This window comes from Dreissena polymorpha, chromosome 8 (assembly GCF_020536995.1).
Source record: "Dreissena polymorpha isolate Duluth1 chromosome 8, UMN_Dpol_1.0, whole genome shotgun sequence".
Classification (NCBI taxonomy): Eukaryota; Metazoa; Mollusca; class Bivalvia; order Myida; family Dreissenidae; genus Dreissena; species Dreissena polymorpha.
The window spans coordinates 94,211,218-94,234,508 of NC_068362.1; the positions used below are offsets into that span (position 1 = coordinate 94,211,218).

Below are 23,291 nucleotides of genomic sequence, written 5' to 3' on the forward strand. Positions count from 1 at the left end.
ATTGATCCTGACTTGCAGATGACCCCTATTGATTTTCAGGTCACTAGGTCAAAGGTCAAGGTCACAGTGACAAAAGTCGTATTCACACAATGGCTGCCAGTACAACGGACAGCCCATATGGGGGGCATGCATGTTTTACAAACAGCCCTTGTTGTTTAGGTGATACTTCCTTTGAATACAAAATTCCATAAAAGCGAAAAGTGTTGCAATTTGCTCATGCTAATCTGGGATACACTTGACACACTTGCATTAAGCCCATTTGTCCCAGTGTACGCTCATATCCATAATTGTTATTATGTTATTATCAAATGTTTAATTTTTATTCAACTGTTCTTTACAGTGAAATGTCTTAGATATTAACATTGAACAAGTGAACTGAGAACACTGCTATGTTCTTTCCTAGGCAATGACCTGTGTAGCGGTTTCACCGGACAACCAGCTCTTTGCATGTGGAGGATTTGACTGCCTCATTCACCTGTATGACATCAACACCGGCAAGGTCAGAGATCTCAAATGAAACAATCATTATTATTGTTATGTAAATTGTAAAGAATTTTTCTACCTTAACAAAGTTAATACATATGGCGCACCAAAGGGGGTCGAAACTTTAACTTCTGCTGCAGCAGAAAAAAATGCTGCTCGAGCAATGTCTAGAGATGCTGCTCGACCAACAAAACTCCTGCCCGAGCAGCATTTTTTCTGCTGCAGCAGAAAATTCCTGCTCGACCAGCATTTATTTTAAGAATAAGCCATTGAACCAGTCAGCCAATCAAATTTGAGCTTACAAACGAATGACATAAGCTACCTCTACGGAAACGAAATAGACCTGACAATAACTTTAGAAAAACTGCAACAAACTTACAATCTGTGTTTTAATCAATTATTATTAAATTCTAATCCTTTTTTGTAGTTGTTCATAAAATAATAATTAAGCTTTAAAATCTATAAGTCATGTAGGAACATTCAAATTTGGTTGATCAATTGCTCCAACGTTACATGATTCATGCTTATGTGTAATATGAATCTCATTGGCTGATGCCATAATCTAAAAATAAATGCCCACGAGCAGGATTTTTCTGCTGCAGCAGAAAAAAAGCTGCTCCTGAGCAGCATCTAGATGCCTGATTTGCTGCTCCTGAGCAGCATCTAGATGCCTGATTTGCTGCTCCTGAGCAGCATCTAGATGCCTGATTTGCTGCTCCTGAGCAGCATCTAGATGCCTGATTTGCTGCTCGAGCAGCATTTTCTTCCTGCTGCAACAGAAGTTAAAGTTTCAACCCTTTTGGTGCGCCATAAATACAGCTTTGCTACATAAGAATTTTACAGGAATTGTCAAATGTCAGCTAAGTACACAGTGTAATGTACAACCCTTTGTATGGTATCTGGATTAATCTGGATTGCCTAAAACACACAAGATATGTAAATGGATGATATTGGATAATAATGTCTGACATGCCTACGGTAATTTGGTCTTAAAAAAAAAAATATTGGGCATAATTATTTCTTAAATTTCTTAAATTTATTAGTGTAAACTTATTTATTTTATCTCGAAGTAAAAGCCTGTGGCTTTTAAAAGCTCTCAAGTCTGTTTCCTTGGTAGAACCAGTCTGTACTATGTGTCTTTGGGAGAAATCTAAAGAACCCCGCCCCACATTAGGGATTGAACCTGTGACCGCCCAGTCCCCAAGCGGACATTATATTCACTACGCCACGGCTACCTTACTTTGATTGATCGGTCAACCCACAAAATCAATGAAAATTTATGTCCCACCAATAATAACAAATGTACTGTATTTTATAGGACATATTGTAAATTGCAATTGATAGCACAAGGTCCATCAACAGCAAAAAACTAGTTGAACAAGGTTAAAGCAAACATGTCTTTTACAAATTTACTTTTACAGAAAACATGGCCACCAAAAAATGTTTGATTTAAGGGTTGATCTAGAGCAAGCAAACCATTGATGCCCCTTTACCAGATGAATAACACAGAAAGGCTGATAATCTTTGGCAATTTAATAGCTTTACATTTGTTAAAGTTGTTCAAATAATGTCAATGAAGATTTTCATCCGTAAAAACCATGACATTACTATGCTATTTGGAAAATTTCAAAAACCAGTACTTCTTACTCCTGTTATGTAAAAAATGCTTGAGTTATGCCCCTTAAAGCACTTAGCATACTATAACATTCCTATAAAAGGGTTGTTACAACTTGCTTCAAATTACAACATAACGCAACATGGTGGGGCTTTTTGTTATTTTGGGGTATCTAGCTTTGTGAAGATTCTAGGGCTTCACCACAGTGTGGTCTCTGCTATATCCGGGCATCTGAATCGAGCAATGCATTGTCAATATATAACCTTAGCCACCTCTATTTTATTTGAAACATCATGAAATGAGCCTCGGTCTTGAGAACAGGGCTTTATGCATGTGCATAAAGTGTCGCCCCAGTTAGCCTGTGCAGTCCCCACAGGCTAATTAGGGACAACACTTTCTGCCTAATCTGGATATTTGCTAAAAAGAGCCTTCCCTTAAATGAAAATAACCAAACAAGGGGAGAGTGTTGTCCCTGATGTGCCTACTTCACAGTTTAATCTGGGATGACACTTTATGCAACATTAATACCAGTTTTTCCAGAACAAGACTCATATAATGAATTAATGTGTGTGAAAAATTAGGAGATATTTTATAGAGCATTGTGAATTATAACCTTACCCTTTTATAATTTTTGTTTCAAACATAGTGATATGTTGAAGCTTGAATCTCTTACATATTTTTTGCAAACAGGAAGTGCGCAGTTTTCGAGGTCACGCTGACACAATCACTGACGTGTGTTTTGTTGGGAAGAACAAACTGTGCAGTGTTTCCATGGATACCACTGTCAGTGTGTGGGATGTCAATGATGGACATAGGTAGGGGACAGCACTCCTGGGATAATAATAACAATAATTATAATAATAAAATGATATTTATAATAATAGTAATAATTAAATATGAGCATCATTATTGTGAGGCTTTATGCATGTGGGTAAAGTGTTGTTCCAGATAAGCTTGTTTATGCATGTGGGTAAAGTGTTGTTCCTGAGAAGCCTGTTTATGTATGTGGGTTAAGTGTTGTTCCAGATAAGCCTGTTTTTGCATGTGGGTAAAGTGTTGTTCCAGATAAGCCTGTTTATGCATGTGGGTAAAGTGTTGTTCCAGATAAGCCTGTTTATGCATGTGGGTAAAGTGTTGTTCCAGATAAGCCTGTTTTTGCATGTGGGTAAAGTGTTGTTCCAGATAAGCTTGTTTATTCATGTGGGTCAAGTGTTGTTCCAGATAAGCTGTTTATGCATGTGGGTAAAGTGTTGTTCCTAATAAGCCTGTTTATGTATGTGGGTAAAGTGTTGTTTCAGATAAGCCTGTTTATGCATGTGGGTAAAGTGTTGTTCCAGATAAGCTGTTTATGCATGTGGGTAAAGTGTTGTTCCTAATAAGCCTGTTTATGAATGTGGGTAAAGTGTTGTTTCAGATAAGCCTGTTTATGCATGTAGATAAAGTGTTGTTTCAGGTAAGCCTGTTTATGCGTGTGGGTAAAATGTTGTTCCTGATAAGCCTGTTTATGGATGTGGGTAAAGTGTTGTTCCTGAGAAGCCTGTTTATGCATGTGGGTAAAGTGTTGTTCCAGATAAGCCTGTTTATGCATGGGGGTAAAGTGTTGTTCCAGATAAGCCTGTTTATGCATGTGGGTAAAGTGTTGTTCCTGAGAAGCCTGTTTATGCATGTGGTTATAGTGTTGTTCAAGATAAGCCTGTTTATGCATGTGGGTAAAAGTGTTGTTCCTGATAAGCCTGTTTATGCATGTGGGTATAGTGTTTTTCCACATAAGCCTGTTTATGCGTGTGGGTAAAGTGTTGTTCCAAAAAATCCTGTTTATGCATGTGGGTAAAGTGTTTTTCCTGATAAGCCTGTTTATGGATGTGGGTAAAGTGTTGTTCCTGAGAAGCCTGTTTATGCATGTGGGTAAAGTGTTGTTCCTGATAAGCCTGTTTATGTATGTGGGTAAAGTGTTGTTCCAGATAAGCCTGTTTATGCATGTGGGTAAAGTGTTGTTCCAGAAAATCCTAATTTTGCATGTGGGTAAAGTGTTGCTCCAGATAATCCTGTTTATGCATGTGTGTATAGTGTTGTTCCTGAGAAGCCTGTTTTTGCATGTGGGTAAAGTGTTGTTCCAGATAAGCCTGTTTATGCATGTGGGTAAAGTGTTGTTCCAGATAAGCCTGTTTGTGCATGTTGGTAAAGTGTTGTTCCTGGGAAGCCTGTTTGTACATGTTGGTAAAGTGTTGTTCCTGAGAAGCCAATTTATGCATGTGGGTAAAGTGTTGTTCATGATATGCCTGTTAATGCATGTGGGTAAAGTGTTGTTCCAGATAAGCCTGTGTATGCATGTGGGTAAAGTGTTGTTCCTGAGAAGCCTGTTTATGCATGTGGGTAAAGTGTTTTTTCAGAAAAGCCTGTTTATGCTGTGGGTAAAGTGTTGTTCCAGATAAGCCTGGTTATGCATGTGGGTAAAGTGTTGTTCCAGATAAGCCTGTTTATGTTTGTGGGTAAAGTGTTGTTGCAGATAAGCCTGTTTATGCATGTGGGTAAAGTGTTGTTCCAGATAAGCCTGTTTTTGCATGTGGGTAAAGTGTTGTTCCAGATAAGCCCGTTTTTCATGTGGGTAAAGTGTTGTTCCAGATAAGCCTGATTTTGCATGTGGGTAAAGTGTTGTTCCAGAAAAGCCTGTTTTTCATGTGGGTTAAGTGTTTTCCAGATAAGCCTGTTTATGCATGTGGGTAAAGTGTTGTTCCTGAGAAGCCTGTTTATGCATGTGGGTAAAGTGTTGTTCCTGAGAAGCCTGTTTATGCATGTGGGTAAAGTGTTGTTCCTGATAAGCCTGTTTATGCATGTAGGTAAAGTGTTGTTCCAGTAAGTCTGTTTTATGATTTCTGATTTTGGCAAAAGAATTTACATTGGCCATATTCACATGTTGGTCATTTTTCGGTGTTGGTCATTTTCCCATGTTGGTCATTTTTCCATGTTGGTGTTATATTCTTGGATCAGTCAACCCACAATGTCAAGGACAATTGATGTCCCACAAATAATGATTATTGTACAGTATTATTAAAGAAATAAACATTGGGCCATTCCTTGTGATTATGGACAATTCTATTTAAACAAAAATGCTTTGAATGCGTTTAATGCCTTGCACTCCTACATAATATTCTATTCTCCATTTTCAGATTGTTCACACCGAAAGGTCACCAGAGACGTGTGAACTCATGCACGTCGGACGTCCTTGGTAACATCTTGGCTACTGCCTCCTGGGATTGCACCCTCAAGATCTGGGGCATGGGGCGGGGGGACCTGATGTGTGAGTTCAAAGTGGGCAGGTAAGACTTGAGGCATGGGGCGGGGCAACCTGATATGCGAGTTCAAAGTGGGCAGGTATGACTTGGGGCAGGAGGACCTGATGTGTGAGTTTAAAGTGGACAGGTAAGACTTAGGGCATGGGGCAGGGCGACCTGATTTGAGTTCAAAGTGGGCAAGAGAGACTTGTGTGGCAGGTAGGATGTTTACCACTTCTTGCTATTTTGATTACAAAGACCATATAGGGAAACAATTTTATTGTGTTCCTTATGCATCTTTATGTTCATGTTACTGAGGTTAATAAGTATGGATTGTTAATGTGTCAATATAAATAATGTTAACTTAAATAATCTAAATTGCACAGCTAAGAGGTTTCCTATTTGATATTTGAAAGTGTCTAATGTATAGTGGATAGTAAGACAGATTGTTATATTATGGCTATTAGGGGAAAAAAGCCATGCTTTGAGAATGCAAATTCCAATTAGGTTACACGGCCTTAGTGAGCTGGCCTACTGCATGTGCATAAAGTGTAGTCCCAGATTAGCCTGGGAAGTCAGCACAGGCTCAACAGGAACGACACTTTCTGCTTTTATTGTATTTTTTGTTTAAAGGAATTTTCTCCTGAGCCAAAATCCAGTTAAGGGAGTAAATGTTGTCCCTGATTAGCCTGTGCCAACTGCACAGGCTCATCTGGGATGACACTTTATGCACATACATAAAGCCCTGTTTTCTCATAGTGTTGCTTAATTATTTTAGCCCAGTGAATTGTGTGAGCTTCCACCACGAGGGTCAGAAGATCGTGTCAGGTCAGTGGGACAGCACCATCAAGATTTGGGACGTCTTCCACAAGACCAAAATTGCTGTAAGTACCAGTAGCTGTGGTTGTATATGGTAATAAGCAGGCATGATTGTGAAACTTGAAATGTATTTGAGTTGCAATGGCAGCCAATCACCTTTGAGCCTCACTTTGGAAAAAAGGGGACTTAATGCATGTACACACTGGCTAATTAGGGACAACGCTTTCCTTTTGTGTGTGTGTGTGTTTTTTTTTTTAAGAGAAGTTTTGTTTTAGCAAAAATCTAGTCAATGGGTGGATTTCCTCCATGATTAGCCTGTGAAGACTGCACAGGCTAATCTGGGAGAACACTAAGCACATGCAATAAACCAAGTTTTTCCCGGAATGAGTCTCATATAAATAAAACAAACTAATTTAACGTTATTGGAATTCTATTTAATACACCCTATTCAGGTTCTAAGAGGTCACAAGTCATCAGTGAGGGACGTTGCCTATTCCCCCAATGGCCGCCATATTGCCTCTGCAGCGCTGGATGGGGATGTGAAACTGTGGGCCGCAGACAGTGGGGCTCAGGTAGGGATGGTTTCAACACTCAATATTGCTAAACTGTCACATGGATCAACCATATTTTATTGTGTTGCTTTCAAAATTTATTACTTTTATTTAGCATTGCGTCTTGAGCTCATCTACTATTAGTGGAAATACCAGCTTGTACAAAATATTTTAGGTTTAGTGTAAAAGTTTAATTTATTGTTTTAGGAAACTTTATTGCCTAAAGGTTGCCTAATTCAAATTAATTTGCTTAAAATATACCTTTTATAATAATGTATTTGCTTTTAGCTTCTTAATAGCCACAGGTTTGTGGAAACTATCAGCCATTTGATTGTTTTGTATGAATGTATGGGACACATTACGTGGAACTATTGAAGCCGCGTTCTGGGAAAGCTTATTGCACTTTCCCCCTAGACACAATATACGTTCAGAAGAGACTTCCTTTAAACCAAATTTCCACAAAAGTGGAAAGTGTTCTCCCTGATTAGCCTGTGGGGAATGCATTAAGTGGAAAGTGTTCTCCCTGATTAGCCTGTTGGGAATGCATTAAGCCCAGTTTTACCAGAATGATGCTCATTTGGAACATGTTCTAGGTTGGAAATATCAAGGGTCATGCTCTGCCGATCAACAAGCTGACCTTCTCTCCGTCCGGCGGTCAGCTGATCACGGTTAGCGACGACCACAAAGTCAAGGTCAGTAGAGCGTCATTTGACTACATTTTAGTTCTTGTTAGCTGTTGAAAGCATTAACAATAAATTTAATAGAACAGTTTTTGAGATTGTGCAGTCATCATGGGCATTTAGATTCTCCTCATGTTAAATGGCAATTTAATTTTTATAAATAAATGAAATAAATGATTAATGTTATGTAATCTGTATTAAACTTCAACTTGATATTATTATAGCAAAAACCAAAAACTATTCCTTGACAATATGGATCATTTGAAAAATCACTCATTTAAATAATTAATTTGACTCAAATTCAGTATAACTGTCAAAAGCACAATAGCAACCAATACATTTTTGAGAAGCATAAATAACATTTACCCTTTCCCACTCAGAGCAAAAGTGGAAATGGCTATATGCAACCAGCATTAAGACAGAACAGCTTGTGAGTAACTCACAGGCTGTTAAGGTTGTATGCTGTTTGCTGCTTATCATTATCTTAGGGTTGGAAATGAAGCCTTTCACATTAAAATCTAGTAAGAAAGGTTTCTAATTAATTAATATGACTTTCTTGTAGACTATTCAATAAGGTTAAAATGCATATCTGAGTGGCAAAGACTTAAGAATTTTCATTTGTGTATGAGCTCGGCTCTGGAAAAATGGGAGTTAAAACATGTGCGTAAAGTGTTGTCCCAAATTAGCCTGTGCAGCCTGCACCTGCTTATCAGGGCAAATGCTCTCTGCCTAAACGGGATATTTCCGTAGGACTTCCTTCGAAGAAAAAATACAATACAATAAAGTGTAATCTCCCATTAGCCTGTGTGAACTGCACAGACTAATCTTAGATGACACTTTTTACACATGCATATAGCCATTTTCAAAGAACGCTACTCATATTTTTTACCCACCAGGTCTGGTCGGGTCACCTAGGCAAGCCTCTACAAGTGATAGGGGACCAGGAATGTGGACCAGCCGTATCCATAGCAATATCTCCACAGCGTGACATGGTTGCCATCGGTTACCATTCTGGGGTCATAGCCGTACATGACACTGTCTCTGGTAAGGTCCTGTTTGTCTTTAAAAATCGAAGGAATATCCACATAAAAATGTTTTGTGCTGCACTGTGGGAAAACAGTGCTAAATGCAAGTGCAGGAAGTGTATGTGCCTTTTTAGTCTAAAGGTCTAATCAGGGAGGACTATGTTGGCTTTGATGGAATTTTTGTTGAAAAGAAGTCTCTTCTTATAATGAGAATCCAGTCTAGGCCGAATTTCCGAAAGTAGCCTTCCTGACAAATGACGCACACATATGAAGCCGCATTTCCCCATACTGTGGCTAAAATGTATTTTTAACCAAGCGTTATCAGGGCTAATTAATTGTTCTGATATATTAACCACACATTTATATCTATAACCAAACACGGATTGTAAACAAACAATATTTTCTGTACAAGTTTTTCTAAACAACCCAGCTACGGATGATTTCATGTAGTCATAGTGACTTTTTTATGCCCCCGGATCGAATGATCGGGGAAATATTGTTTTTGGCCTGTCTGTCTGTCATTCTGTCTGTCATTCTGTCTGTCATCAAAACTTTAATCTTGGTTAAAGTTTTGCGATAACTTTTGCAATATTGAAGATAGCAACTTGATACTTGGCATGCATGTGTATCTCATGGAGCTGCACATTTTGAATGGTGAAAGGTCAAGGTCATCCTTCAAGGTCAAAGGTTTAATATATGACTTCAAAGTGGCGCAATAGGGGGCATTGTGTTTCTGACAAACACATCTCTTGTTTATTTTTTTATTTTATAGCCTTTGGCTTTTGGATTGGGAAAATAAGCCTGATAAACAGGAATGGAAAATGGGAAAATAAGTATTATAAGCATACATAAAACATTTCATTCTTACAATTGTTTTAATATCAGTCAATTACACATTACATTGTTTAACTGCAATTTTATATTTAAGTATTACTCAAGTTCGTAATTTAGTTTTATGACTTTTATTTGTATCTGGGGAATTTTTTTTTGGCCACTGGGAAACAGCCCAGTATAGATGGTACTTTTTAGCCTAAAATAATCACTGAGTCTTGAATTTCGATGATGGCACAGAGCCAGAGATAATATAAGAAAGGTGTGTTTTTGAAATATTTAACATACATGAGTAACATTACCTTATGGAGAACAGCTTACCATTTGATAACTTTCGTATTTAGGTGCAAAAGTTTGTTCCCGTCAAGTTTACTCGGCGTCTGTGCGTTGTCTGCATTACATCGGCACCAACCATCTGCTGTCTGGATCAGACGACACATTTGCCAAGGTACAATTGTTTAAATGCTGCTCATTTTCCAGCCATATTATAATGTTATTAATTATTTGAATTAATATTGGCTTTGTTATTGCGCAGAAGACAGCCTTATTGGCCTGAGGGCGCAGGCCGAAGGACAATACGGCTGTCTGAAGCTCAATAACAAAGCCAATATTAATTCAACTAATTAATGACAATTTTATTAATTAACTTTATAGTATTATTCAGCAAGAAAAGCTTGAATTTTACTTTCGAATTACAGGTTTTTGCTATTAAATTAAGTAGGAAATTTTGAAAAATAGCAAATTTCTGCTCTATACAACTTTTCCCCTGTTTATATTCCCATGCAAAATGCTTTGAAAATGTTATGTACAACAAGTTACGTTTTTGGACGATTGAACTTTACCGGTACATAAAAAAAGAATGGAAAAGTGTATAACTTTGTGGTTACTAAGCGCGCAACACCTATAATATAAAGTAAAAATCCTTTTTATCCTACAATGTATATATTTCTTTAGTATCGGGGTCTACCGCCCCCAAACCCCGCTTTGTCGATAGTGGTAAACAACTGCGTACCGGTAAAGTTCAATCTAGCTTACCTTTTAAGAGATATCTTGTTAATTGAAAACGAAAATTGAATTTTGTTACAAGAGGAAACAAATGCTCCATGCATTTAATTTCCGATGAATAATTATTATTTCATTAATATTGTAATATGAACGCGATATTACTGATAAAGCATAGAAACAATAGAATTTATATTTAGTATATGACGAAAGATGCATATGACATTACATGATGCAGGAACACAATTTGACAGGTAGCGAAATTATGGAAAATTAACCTGAATAAAATTTCATTCACACTGGATCCACTACCGTTGTTTTTAATACAACTCAGCAAGACAATAAGGATTGAAAACTTACTTATTGCCATTAGGAATTGCATTTTTAATGTGTAAATCCTCCATGATTTCGAATTTGTTTTGTTTTCGGCGTAAATATGCTCAAATATTGTACCTTACTGTTGTGGTTACACTGCACAATCGTTATCGTCGAAAAAGGGAGCTGAATATATTAGGGGCTGAGTGCTTTAAGTAAACTGCAATATTATATTTTTAAAGAATTAAACTTTTGCACCAAAACTGAGCATACAACTTCAAAATGGCGTCCGAAATTGTCGAAATTTTAGATTCTCATATAAGGCCGAGTTTTTCCTGGTTTCTGATTGGCTGAATCTAGTATTGGCCGACCCTTTTCCGTATTGGCCGCGTTTTTCCACATTTGGCCGCCTTTTTCTCGTATAAGGCCAGTTAAGAGCTTATTGGCGAGGCTCAACTCAAATGTGGCGAACAAATTGAACACATTCTGGTCTAATATTATAAAGTTAATTAATAATATTTCGTATGAATATTTGCTCTTTATATTAACTTTACTCACTGCAAATTTTCTTAGCAGGAGCTGTAATTTTGTAACGCTTTTTTAAGAAATTTGGCAGCAAGTAAAGTCAAGATATAGAGCAAATATTAATACAATAGAAACGCTTATCACTTTCTTGGTGATATGGCTGGAAAGTGAGCAGCATTTTAACAATAAAACAAGTAACAAAAGGTATAAAACGGCGACAAAAATCTGTCTTTGCATGGATGTCACCATCTTGTTTGACACGTGGTTACCACTTCCCTTCTGTGTTATGATTATGTGGACATAAAAAAAACACAAAGAGGAATTGATAAAAAAGAACGGTACAAGTTAAAAAAAAATGAATAAGCATTAAGAAGTACTAAAATTTTAGTATTATTATTCCCCGCCATTGGCGGAGGGATATTGTTTTGGCGTTGTCCGTCCGCCTTTCCATCCGTCTTTCCGTCCCTCCGGCACTTTTGTGTCCGGAGCCATATCTTGGAAGTGCTTTGGCGGATTTCATTGAAACGTATAAGAGTATAAATATGGATAAGAGGATGATGCACGCCAAATGGCATTGTACATTATCTGTTAATAAGTGAGTTTTGGCCCTTTGTATCTTGAAAGAATGCTTTTTTGAGTGTCAAATATAACACTTTTGTGTCCAGAAGCATATTGGCGGGGGATATCAATTTAACGAATTTGCTTGTTTAACACAGCTTTTTCTATGTAACGCTCAATGCACATGAATTCTTGACTTGATTATGAAAATTATTAAAAATTTAAACAAAAATGTTTTGAATGATTTTCTGTTGTTTTGATCCAAAGTTTTATGTTTAGTTGATCATAGGTTTATCTGCCCTAAAAAATGCTTGCAGAAAGTAAAGGAATTCTGCTAAGAAATCAGAATAATTTTGTGAAAAACAAACAAACAACAATCTTCTTTTTAAACTCTTTTGCAAGCAAAGCTATCACACCTCTGCCCACTGTCAAAATGTTAAAGGAGCCATCTTGATCTGTGATCCAACAATGTAAATCATTAAACTAATTTAGTGGCATTATGTGAAAACTGGGCTTAATGGATGTGCCTAAAGTGTCTTCTCAGATAAACCTGTGCAATCCACACAGGCTGATCAGAGACAATACTTTCCGCTTTTAAGGAATTTTGTTTAAAGGAATCCTCATCTGAACAAAAAACAAATCTAGACGGAAAGGGTTGTCCCTGATTAGCCTTAGCTTACTTATGCTTATCTGGGACAACACGTTACGGACATGCATTAAACCACATTTTTCTATAATGCGGCTAAATTAGTTTAATGTTTTATAATGTTTCATAAATTTCATATGCTGGTTAAAAATCTTCTTCCTTTTGCTTTCTCCTTATGCAGTAGGTCAAAGCAGTGTATACAATGTTTTGTTTTTCTAAGATCCTGTCTATCAATCTGAGTGACTCCAAAGTGATCACAGGACACCTGAAGGGCATCATGTCCCTCGCTGTTTGCAGAGACTACTTTGCAATCGCCTCCGAAGATTGCACGTGCTCGCTGTATGACAACCCCTTCAAATACACAGGAAAGTGAGTGTTCACCTACAGAATAGATTGATCATGTTTAACATATGTTTTCTTGAAACGCTGCTTTGTTTTTGGGGCACTCTAAACATGGCTGACAGAATGATTGAGTCTGGCTTTTGGAAATAAGGGTTCAATGCATGTGACTATGCAGTCTGCACTGCCTCATCAGGGACGACACTTTTAAACCTGGATTTTTGTTTGGAACATACATTGTACTTCCTTTGAGTGGAAAATTCCATATAAGCAAAAAAGTGTCATCCAAGATTAGCCTGTGCAGACTGCATAGTCAAAGCTGGGACGACAATTTACCCACATGCATTAAGCCAGTTTTCCCACAATAAGGCTAATCTTTGTACTCATAGTACTGGAAAAACGTGTAAACCAGGAGTAGGTTAACTCATTGCTGTTGTATTAATGATATATTTCGAAAACGGTCAAAAAGTAAAACAAACACAAATTAATCTTGTGAAACTGTAATGTAGTTGTCTGTTTTAAGAAATCAATTAAGACTGATTACACTTTGTAATCTTTAAATGCAGTTATCTGTTTTCAGAAATCAATAAATGCTCATTGCACTTTGTAATCTCTAAATGCAGTTATCTGTTTTCAGAAATCAATAAATGCTCATTGCACTTTGTAATCTATAAATGCAGTTATCTGTTTTCAGAAATCAATAAATGCTCATTGCACTTTGTAATCTTTAAATGCAGTTATCTGTTTTCAGAAATCAATAAATGCTCATTGCACTTTGTAATCTATAAATGCAGTTATCTGTTTTCAGAAATCAATAAATGCTCATTGCACTTTGTAATCTCTAAATGCAGTTATCTGTTTTCAGAAATCAATAAATGCTCATTGCACTTTGTAATCTCTAAATGCAGTTATCTGTTTTCAGAAATCAATAAATGCTCATTGCACTTTGTAATCTTTAAATGCAGTTATCTGTTTTCAGAAATCAATAAATGCTCATTGCACTTTGTAATCTCTAAATGCAGTTATCTGTTTTCAGAAATCAATAAATGCTCATTGCACTTTGTAATCTCTAAATGCAGTTATCTGTTTTCAGAAATCAATAAATGCTCATTGCACTTTGTAATCTTTAAACGCAGTTATCTGTTTTCAGAAATCAATAAATGCTCATTGCACTTTGTAATCTCTAAATGCAGTTATCTGTTTTTAGAAATCAATGAATGCTGATTGCTCTTTCTGGTTGCTTGTAGACCCAACTTCAGCAGCGTGAGACGTCTAGTGACCCTTGGCACTCACACAGGGCCTGTAACCAGCTGTAGTTTCAACAAGCTGGGAACCAGGCTGGCAACAGGAAGTAGAGACATGGTGAGTTGTGGGGTTGGGTACCAAGCTAGTATTGAGGTTCTAATGAGCTGCATTGTGGGTAAAATGGGCGAAACGCATTTGTGGAAATTTTCATCCCTGATTGTCTTGTGTGGACGACACTTTCCGCTTTTATGGAATGTTTTGTTTGAAGGAGGTATCTTGTTAACAAAAATCCAGTCTAGACGGAATGTTTGTCTCTGATAAGCATTTGCTGACTGCACAGGCTAATCTTGGATGTCACTTCAGGCACATGCATTAAGCCCAGTTTTCCCATCAGAATGCAGCTGAATGATTTAGTTGTCACATAGCTGAGTTGAGTTAGTTTTAACATAGCTGAGATATTTCCATAAATCAATTCCACGTTATTTCATAAATAAATGTTTTTATTCCATTTATTGATAAAAATTTGCTGTAAAGGTTTTCACAAATTGTTGAAGTAGTAACATCAAAGATGTTTATTTTATAAAAACGGCATACATATATAAAACTAGCTCATTAAGTAGATTTCAAATCTGAGGATTGTGGGTTTGATTCCCAACCCAGCCACATGACTTGTGTGGAGATGTTCATGAAACTATTTCTATGGCCATTCTCCCCCTACCGTTGACTCAAATAGGGCCTTTGCCGGTTACCGTCTCCCCCTACCTCTGACTCAAATAGGGCCTTTGCCGGTTACTGTCTCCCCCTACCTCTGACTCAAATAGAGCCTTTGCCAGTTACTGTCTCCCCATACCTATGACTCAAATAGGGCCTTTGTCGGTTACTGTCTCACCCTACCTCTGACTCAAATAGGGTCTTTGCCAGTTACTGTCTCCCCCTACCTCTGACTCAAATAGGGCTGCTGCCGGTTACTGTCTCCCCTACCTCTGACTCAAATAGGGCCTTTGCCGGTTACCGTCTCCCCCTACCTCTGACTCAAATAGGGCCGCTGCCGGTTACTGTCTCCCCCTCCCTCTGACTCAAATAGAGCCTTTGCCGGTTACTGTCTCCCCGTACCTATGACTCAAATAGGGCCTTTGTCGGTTACTGTCTCACCCTACCTCTGACTCAAATAGGGCCTTTGCCAGTTACTGTCTCCCCCTACCTCTGACTCAAATAGGGCCTTTGCCGGTTACTGTCTCACCCTACCTCTGACTCAAATAGGGCCTCTGCCGGTTACTGTCTCCCCCTACCTCTAACTCAAATAGGGCCGCTGCCGGTTACTGTCTCCCCCTACCTCTGACTCAAATAGGGCGTTGCCGGTTACTGTCTCCCCCTACCTCTGACTCAAATAGGGTCGTTGCCGGTTAATGTCTCCCCCTACCTCTGACTCAAATAGGGCCTTTGCCAGTTACTGTCTCCCCCTACCTCTGACTCAAATAGGGCCTTTGCCGGTTACTGTCTCCCCCTACCTCTGACTCAAATAGGGCTGCTGCCGGTTACTGTCTCCCCCTACCTCTGACTCAAATAGGGTCGCTGCTGGTTGCTGTCTCCCCCTAACTCTGACTCAAATAGGGCCGCTGCCGGTTACTGTCTCCCCCTTCCTCTGACTCAAATCGGGCCGCTGCCGGTTACTGTCTCCCCCTACCTCTGACTCAAATAGGGCTGCTGCCGGTTACTGTCTCCTCCTACCTCTGACTTAAATAGGGCCGCTGCCTGTTACTGTCATAATTAGTATGTGCACTTAGTCCTGTTAAACCAGCTAATCAAGGAAAACTGAGAGTAGGTTAATTAACAGCTAGAATATTACTGAAATAATTTTGAAAACTGCAAATACTGTAAAATCATATAAATTACTTGGCATATAATTTTGTGGTTTTTCAAAAAATGACTTTTTCAAGGACATTTAAATTGTTGAATATTGGAGAGAATTTGCTTTGGTCATTTTTCAATGTGTTTGATTTGAAATTTTGAAAATTGTTCAACTAAGGAAATCAACAAAAATTGATATCCCACAAATAATAATAATTTAAAAGTAACTGTAATACATTTTAAAACAGCAAATACTGCAGATTGTTATATGATTATCCCCCGCCATAGGTGGAGGGATATTGTTTTGGCGTTGTCCGTCCTTCTGTCCGTGCGTCCTTCCGTCCGTCTTTCCGTCTGTCCGGAGCCATATTTTGGAAGTGCTTTGGCGGATTTCATTGAAACTTGGTATGAGTATATATATATGAATAAAAGGGTGATGCATGCCAAATGGCATTGTACACCATATGATAATTACAGAGTTATGGCCCTTTGTATCTTGAAAAAATGCTTTTTTTAGTGTCAAATATAACACGTTTGTGTCCAGAAGCATATTGGCGGGGGATATCAATTCAACGAATTTGCTTGTTCTCATCATGTTTCTTTTTTTTTTCTACAGTCATTGAGGATCTGGGATGTTCTAGACGTTTTGTTAAACCCTGACAGTCCCGTGCCACTACATGTAATACACCAGTGCCATCAGGACTGGATCACAGACTGCCGTTGGTCAAACATGGCGGACACCATAGTTACCAGCGCCAATGACTTCAACCTGAAGGTGAACTTTTGAATTTAAGCTGTGCTCTAGGAAAAAATGGCTTGCGCATTAAGTTTTGTACCAGACAAGCTTGTGCAGTACCCACAGGCTAATCAGGGACAACACTTTCAGCGTTCACAGGATTGTTTAGAAGAGACCTTCTTTAAATGGTAAATACTATAAACCAAAAAGTGTTGTCTCTGAACAGTCTGTACCCACCAACTTTTTACGCACATGCATCATGCTCAGTTTTCTCAGAGCTCATTTGATTATACTGTCAAAACTGAGAACAGCCATCAGTCAAGGGAAATGGCTAAAGTGTCTGTTGTCTACAAGTGACTTCTGTTTTCGGATCACCACTTTTTAGATGGTTGGTAAGTTAGTAGTATTGCTACGTTGTTACCCAACCTGGTCGTTTGCACTTACTGGCCCTGAGGTAGTTGGCAGATTTCTTGTTATTGCTACAGTGAAACATTGTGAACTAGCTATAAGTCATATTTTATTTCAATCTTAATGAAGCATGCTGAGAACATAATGTTCCTACATGTATAATGTATTGATTTACTTGAAAATGGCTCCGATGCTCTGAAGAGCATGGTTGCCATGGGCGAGCAAAATTCTTCTTGTGAACCTTATGATAATATTTATGTTTCATGAAGTACTTTTATTATTTTGAACTCCACCTTCCCAGAAAAGTTTAGTTCCTTTGGGTCTCAGGTGAGCGCCTTAGGGCCCATGGCCCTCTTGTTTCATCCCTTGGTACTCATTTCCCCTCTGGTCATCCTCTGTTTTCCACCCCATACGCTGACAGGTGTGGGATGTGTCCAAGATTGGAAACACGCCCGGGCAGACCCTGAGGGACTCCACCGGACCCAATATTGCCAAGGAGAAATACTGCCTTACCGGCCATTCAGCGTCGGTCAATCAGATTGGCTACAGTGTAAGTGACACATTTTACGGGATAACATTCCACATTACAGTAGTATCTCTATAAAATGTTACTCGTCTTAAAAAAGAAATTGTCTTTTTTTTAATTGAAATTAATCCTATTTAACAAGAAAAACATTTTGATACCAAGATGTAGTACATTTTATTGCAATAAACCCAGCTAAACGTTTTTGACAAATATTAAGCACAAGGGCTCTAGACATCATGATTAAAAGTCAAATGCCATTAAACATATTTATTCCCACCCAAAGTGCCGAGTCTTAGCAATTATGATTTATTATTAATTTAAAACAGCGACTAATGTATGATTAGCAGAAAAGTTGGTTACTGCCCTATCGTTTTCTAATGTATCGAGCTCCGCAGGAATGAAACAATGACTCGGCAAGCCTTGCTGTGTTTTATACTAAGTCTAACCTGATATATTACTCACTGATAGGGCAGTAACCTGTTATTCTCTTAATATTTCTGGCCGATATCCATGTTCACTATGGTGTGTGTTTTCTCTCTCCCAGTATGGGTGTGTGGTGTCGACATGTGCAGACGGCTCTGTGAAGATGTGGTCTCACCGGGGTGTGGAGATCACCACTCTGTATGGGCACACTCAACGGGTGCTGGGGTGTGACATCTATGTCGAGGTGGCGGGCGAAACAGAAGGTAGTTTGAAATATGCCTTGTTCTGCAAAAACTGGGCTTTATGCATGTTCGTAAAGTGTTGTCCCACATTAAGCAGTGCAGTCTGCATAAACTAATCAGGGACGGCAGTTTCCACTTTTATGGAATTTTCAGCTCGTCTGTTTTCTGAGAAAACCCGAGCTATTGTCATAGCCAGCTCGACGTCCGACGTAGGTGTCATGCTAAAACCTTAACATTGGCCATAACTTTTTAAATATTGAAGATAGCAACTTGATATTTGGCATGCATGTGTATCTCATGAAGCTGCACATTTTGAGTGGTAAAATTTCAAGGTGAACATCATCCTTCAAGGTCTAGGGTCGAAAAAACAAAGTCAAGGGAAGTAATAAGCTTTAAATGGACATAGTTATCTGACCTGCCCACGTATATATTTTTAACCAGGTTTTCCGAAGGAAAAAACAGGTTATTAGATTGGCGAATGCGGGCGGGCTGGCTGGCTGGCTGGCGGGCGGGCGGAACAAGCTTGTCCGGGCCATAACTATGTCGTTCATTGTGAGAATTTAAAATCATTTGGCACATTTGTTCACCATCATTGGACGGTGTGTCGCGCGAAATAATTACGTCGATATCTCCAAGGTCAAGGTCACACTTTGAGTTCAAAGGTCAAAAATGGCCATAAATGAGCTTGTCCTGGCCATAACTATGTCATTCATTGTGAGATTTTAAAATCATTTGGCACATTTGTTCACCATCATGGGACGGTGTGTCGCACGAAAGAATCACGTCAATATCTCCAATGTCAAGGTCGCCATGACTAAAAATAGATTTTTTTTTAAAACAAACTTACAAAGGGGGTTAATTTTGTTTGTTCATTTCAAAAGTTCAGTTTGAGTTTTCTCCCTTTATCAGATTTTTTTTTCACAATGAAAACCTGGTTTTGTGACAATTTTGGACCTTGTTGTTAAATAAATCAAAGCGGCGTAGTAGGCGGCATTGTGTTTCTGACAAACACATTGTGGTAAAAGGTCAACGTCAAGGTCATCCTTCAAGATCTACTGTAAAAAATACACATTTAAGGGAAGTTATAAGCTTTAAAGGGAGATAATTATTCAATATTGAACAGAGACACTTTATATATTTGGCATGCATGTGTATCTCATGGAGCTGCACATTTGGTGAAATTACAGTCAGGATAGTGGCTTTTAATTATTTGCTACTAAAAATAGAGATTTGTTAGAGACAATTATTTTCAAGGGAAGTAATTTATATAATTATTAATCTCATATTATATATTTCCTTACCAAGAATTGAAGTTCTTTTCACTGTTACTGTACAGATTAATTATTTTGATTATTTTTAACTCAAATGATTGATTTGTCAAAGTTTTTTTTTAAATGATATAATTATCATTTCTTTCATGTACTTAGTTGTTTATAGTAGTGTTCATTACATACCTGTGGACTTATGTACATAGATACATGATGAACTCTGGCTATGATCTCTTTGATAAACCACAGGCCTTGGTTGTCAGTGATGTCTGACTTGGTCATTTTTGACTGTCTACAGTCAGTGATGTCTGACTTGGTCATTTTTGACTGTCTACAGACCCCCCCCCCCCCCCCCCCTCCGGTTGGATCAATAAGCTTTAAAGGGAGAGGATTTCTATACCTGCCAAATGATAAATAGAAATTTTATTTCAAAGTGGCGCAGTAGGGGGCATTGTGTTTCTGACGAACACATCTCTTGTTGGGTCACTAGGTCAAAGGTCAAGGTCACTGTGACCTCTAAAAAAAAAAATTCTGACAATATTTCTTACTGTTTTAAAACACACTCCATATTTTCTGACTGTTTTAAAGCACACTCCATATTTTATGTCTGGTTTAAAACACACTCAATATTTTATGCCTGGTTAAAAACACACTCCATATGTTATGCCTGGTTTAAAACACACTTCATATTTTATGTCTGGCTTTCTTACTGCTTTAAAACACACTCCATATTTTCTGACTGTTTTAAAACACAATCCATATTTTATGTCTGGTTTAAAACATGCACCTCATTTTCTGACTGGTTTAAAATACACTCCAAATTTTCTGACTGGTTCAAAAACCCATATTTTCTCAGAGTCTACAGAGCTGGACTGGTCGATGGAAGAGCGTGCTGACAAGACTTCCAAGCTGCAACCCAAGCTGGAGAACGTCCTTGTAGCGACCTGCAGTGATGACGGAACAGCGAGACTATGGTACCCCATGCAGGTATGACCTTTGTTTGTCTTCGTTGGGAAAAATAGCAAAATGTTTGGAAAAATGACTGACCCACGGTTTTCAGGAAGTCTGTTCTAAAATGTTAAGTCCCCATTTGCATAATGAATAGCACATATGTTAAGGATTGATAATATTTTGTATCCTACCCATACCTGTCAGCTTCGACTTAGTACTTCTGGATGTCAAAATACGGGATGTCTAAGAATATTGTTTAGATGTGACAAATGAGTCTGGTAAAACTGGGCTAAGGCATGTTCGTAAAGGGTCTTGCCAGATTTGCTTGTGCAGTCCACACAGGCTTATCAGGGACGACACTTTCCCCAGTCGACACCTTTTTTTACTGAATTTTGCATTTAAGGGAGGTCTCTGTTAGAAAACCCTGTGAAATCGTGTTGTCCCAGATAATCATGTTTGGGCTGCATATGCTAATTTAGGACAAGTTTGAGCAGAGCGAGGCTGATCTGAATACGTCTGGGTGTCAAAATACATGATGTCTGAAATATAGGTTAAATAAACTGTTCTCAAGTATCATCCTTTGCTGTGTCTCTTCTATTCAGGCTGTAGCGTAATTCAATGGAATAATAATATACTCAACTGAAAGAACTGTTAGTTGAATTTTATTTTGCTAGTTAACATAAACGCTTTCCAAAGTCCCCAAATTATTCTTATCAATTAGAAAAATGCGAGATCATGTAAATGGGCCTTGTGGCAACAAGAAATTGTGAACCCTATATATCCAGCTGTTTGCTCTATACTGAATCTCCATACTACATGAATAGCAAAGTATACATTGAAACACCAGAAGGAAGTAGGTAAAATAAATGGTGAAATGCATAATTTTAACAGGAAGAGTTCAGCTTACTAACCCAGGAGTGGAAACAAGAAATGACATTTAAGCCTGGGACTTTCCTTTTCATTGTTACTATTTGAGTAATTGTGTGGCTATATTTACTAATAAATAAATTAATAAATTCACAATGAAGCCACATCATGAATTTCTTGTTTTGTAAATTAAAGTTTTTCTCAAATGTTAGATAGAGAAGGTTATTATGTTACAATGCTAATGAGATTGCCTGTCCAGTCTTCCCAGAACAAGGCTCAAATAGACCATGGTAAAGTCTCATCGTTGGCAGTTTCTCTTCAGGCTAACGAGCTGGCCGGCCTTGACAGGTCCCTATGACTACGTTGTCTCTTGATTGTTGAATAATATTATTTCTGAAAATAAAGATAAAATTAATAGACTATGTATCATGGTTTGCAGTTTCTGTTTTATTCAGTTTAATGAGCTGGCCTGCCTGACTGGTCACTCTGACTGTGTCCTCTATCATCCAGGCTAATGAGCTGGCCTGCCTGACTGGTCACTCTGACTGTGTCCTCCATCATCCAGGCTAATGAGCTGGCCTGCCTGACTGGTCACTCTGACAGTGTCCTCTATCATCCAGGCTAATGAGCTGGCCTGCCTGACTGGTCACTCTGACTGTGTCCTCAATTATTCAGGCTAATGAGCTGGCCTGCCTGACTGGTCACTCTGACAGTGTCCTCTATCATCCAGGCTAATGAGCTGGCCTGCCTGACTGGTCACTCTGACTGTGTCCTCTATCATCCAGGCTAATGAGCTGGCCTGCCTGACTGGTCACTCCGACTGCGTCCTCTATCATCCAGGCTAATGAGCTGGCCTGCCTGACTGGTCACTCTGACAGTGTCCTCTATCATCCAGGCTAATGAGCTGGCCTGCCTGACTGGTCACTCTGACTGTGTCCTCAATTATTCAGGCTAATGAGCTGGCCTGCCTGACTGGTCACACTGACAGTGTCCTCTATCATCCAGGCTAATGAGCTGGCCTGCCTGACTGGTCACTCTGACTGTGTCCTCTATCATCCAGGCTCATGAGCTGGCCTGCCTGACTGGTCACTCTGACAGTGTCCTCTAGTATCCAGGCTAATGAGCTGGCCTGCCTGACTGGTCACTCTGACTGTGTCCTCTATTATTCAGGCTAATGGGCTGGCCTGCCTGACTGGTCACTCTGACAGTGTCCTCTATCATCCAGGCTAATGAGCTGGCCTGCCTGACTGGTCACTCTGACTGTGTCCTCTATCATCCAGGCTAATGAGCTGGCCTGCCTGACTGGTCACTCTGACAGTGTCCTCTATCATCCAGGCTAATGAGCTGGCCTGCCTGACTGGTCACTCTGACTGTGTCCTCTATCATCCAGGCTAACAAGCTGGCCTGCCTGACTGGTCATTCTGACTGTGTCCTCTATCATCCAGGCTAATGAGCTGGCCTGCTTGACTGGTCACTCTGACTGTGTCCTCTATCATCCAGGCTAATGAGCTGGCCTGCCTGACTGGTCACTCTGACTGTGTCCTCTATTATCAAGGCTAACAAGCTGGCCTGCCTGACTGGTCATTCTGACCGTGTCCCCTATCATCCGGGCTAATGAGCTGGCCTGCCTGACTGGTCACTCTGACTGGGTCCTCTATTATCCAGGCTAACAAGCTGGCCTGCCTGACTGGTCACTCTGACTGTGTCCTCTATTATCCTGGCTAACGAGCTGGCCTGCCTGACTGGTCACTCTGACTGTGTCCTTTATTATCCAGGCTAACAAGCTGGCCTGCCTGACTGGTCACTCTGACCGTGTCCTCTATCATCCAGGCTAATGAGCTGGCCTGCCTGACTGGTCACTCTGACTGTGTCCTCTATTATCCAGGCTAACAAGCTGGCCTGCCTGACTGGTTACTCTGACCGTGTCTTTTATTATCCAGGCTAACAAGCTGGCCTGCCAGACTGGTCACTCTGACCGTGTCCTCTATCATCCAGGCTAATGAGCTGGCCTGCTTGACTGGTCGCTCTGACCGTGTCCTTTATTATCCAGGCTAACAAGCTGGCCTGCCTGACTGGTCACTCTGACTGTGTCCTCTATTATCCAGGCTAACAAGCT

At 39.3% G+C, this 23,291-nt stretch overlaps 1 protein-coding gene across 2 annotated transcripts in view; it reads left to right on the forward strand.

The window, feature by feature from the left end:
* Window positions 1-23,291, forward strand: part of LOC127841230 (telomerase protein component 1-like) — a 153,018-nt gene that overhangs the window by 90,181 nt on the left and 39,546 nt on the right. For both annotated transcript variants that reach the window (XM_052369888.1, XM_052369889.1), the window contains 14 exons: window positions 404-499; window positions 2,789-2,913; window positions 5,266-5,415; window positions 6,149-6,254; window positions 6,642-6,761; window positions 7,334-7,432; window positions 8,317-8,464; window positions 9,621-9,724; window positions 12,543-12,691; window positions 13,909-14,023; window positions 16,371-16,529; window positions 17,320-17,448; window positions 17,969-18,110; window positions 20,214-20,344. In XM_052369888.1, coding sequence (XP_052225848.1) covers window positions 404-499; window positions 2,789-2,913; window positions 5,266-5,415; window positions 6,149-6,254; window positions 6,642-6,761; window positions 7,334-7,432; window positions 8,317-8,464; window positions 9,621-9,724; window positions 12,543-12,691; window positions 13,909-14,023; window positions 16,371-16,529; window positions 17,320-17,448; window positions 17,969-18,110; window positions 20,214-20,344 — 1,773 coding nt within the window. The remainder of the gene's footprint in view (window positions 1-403; window positions 500-2,788; window positions 2,914-5,265; window positions 5,416-6,148; window positions 6,255-6,641; window positions 6,762-7,333; window positions 7,433-8,316; window positions 8,465-9,620; window positions 9,725-12,542; window positions 12,692-13,908; window positions 14,024-16,370; window positions 16,530-17,319; window positions 17,449-17,968; window positions 18,111-20,213; window positions 20,345-23,291) is intronic.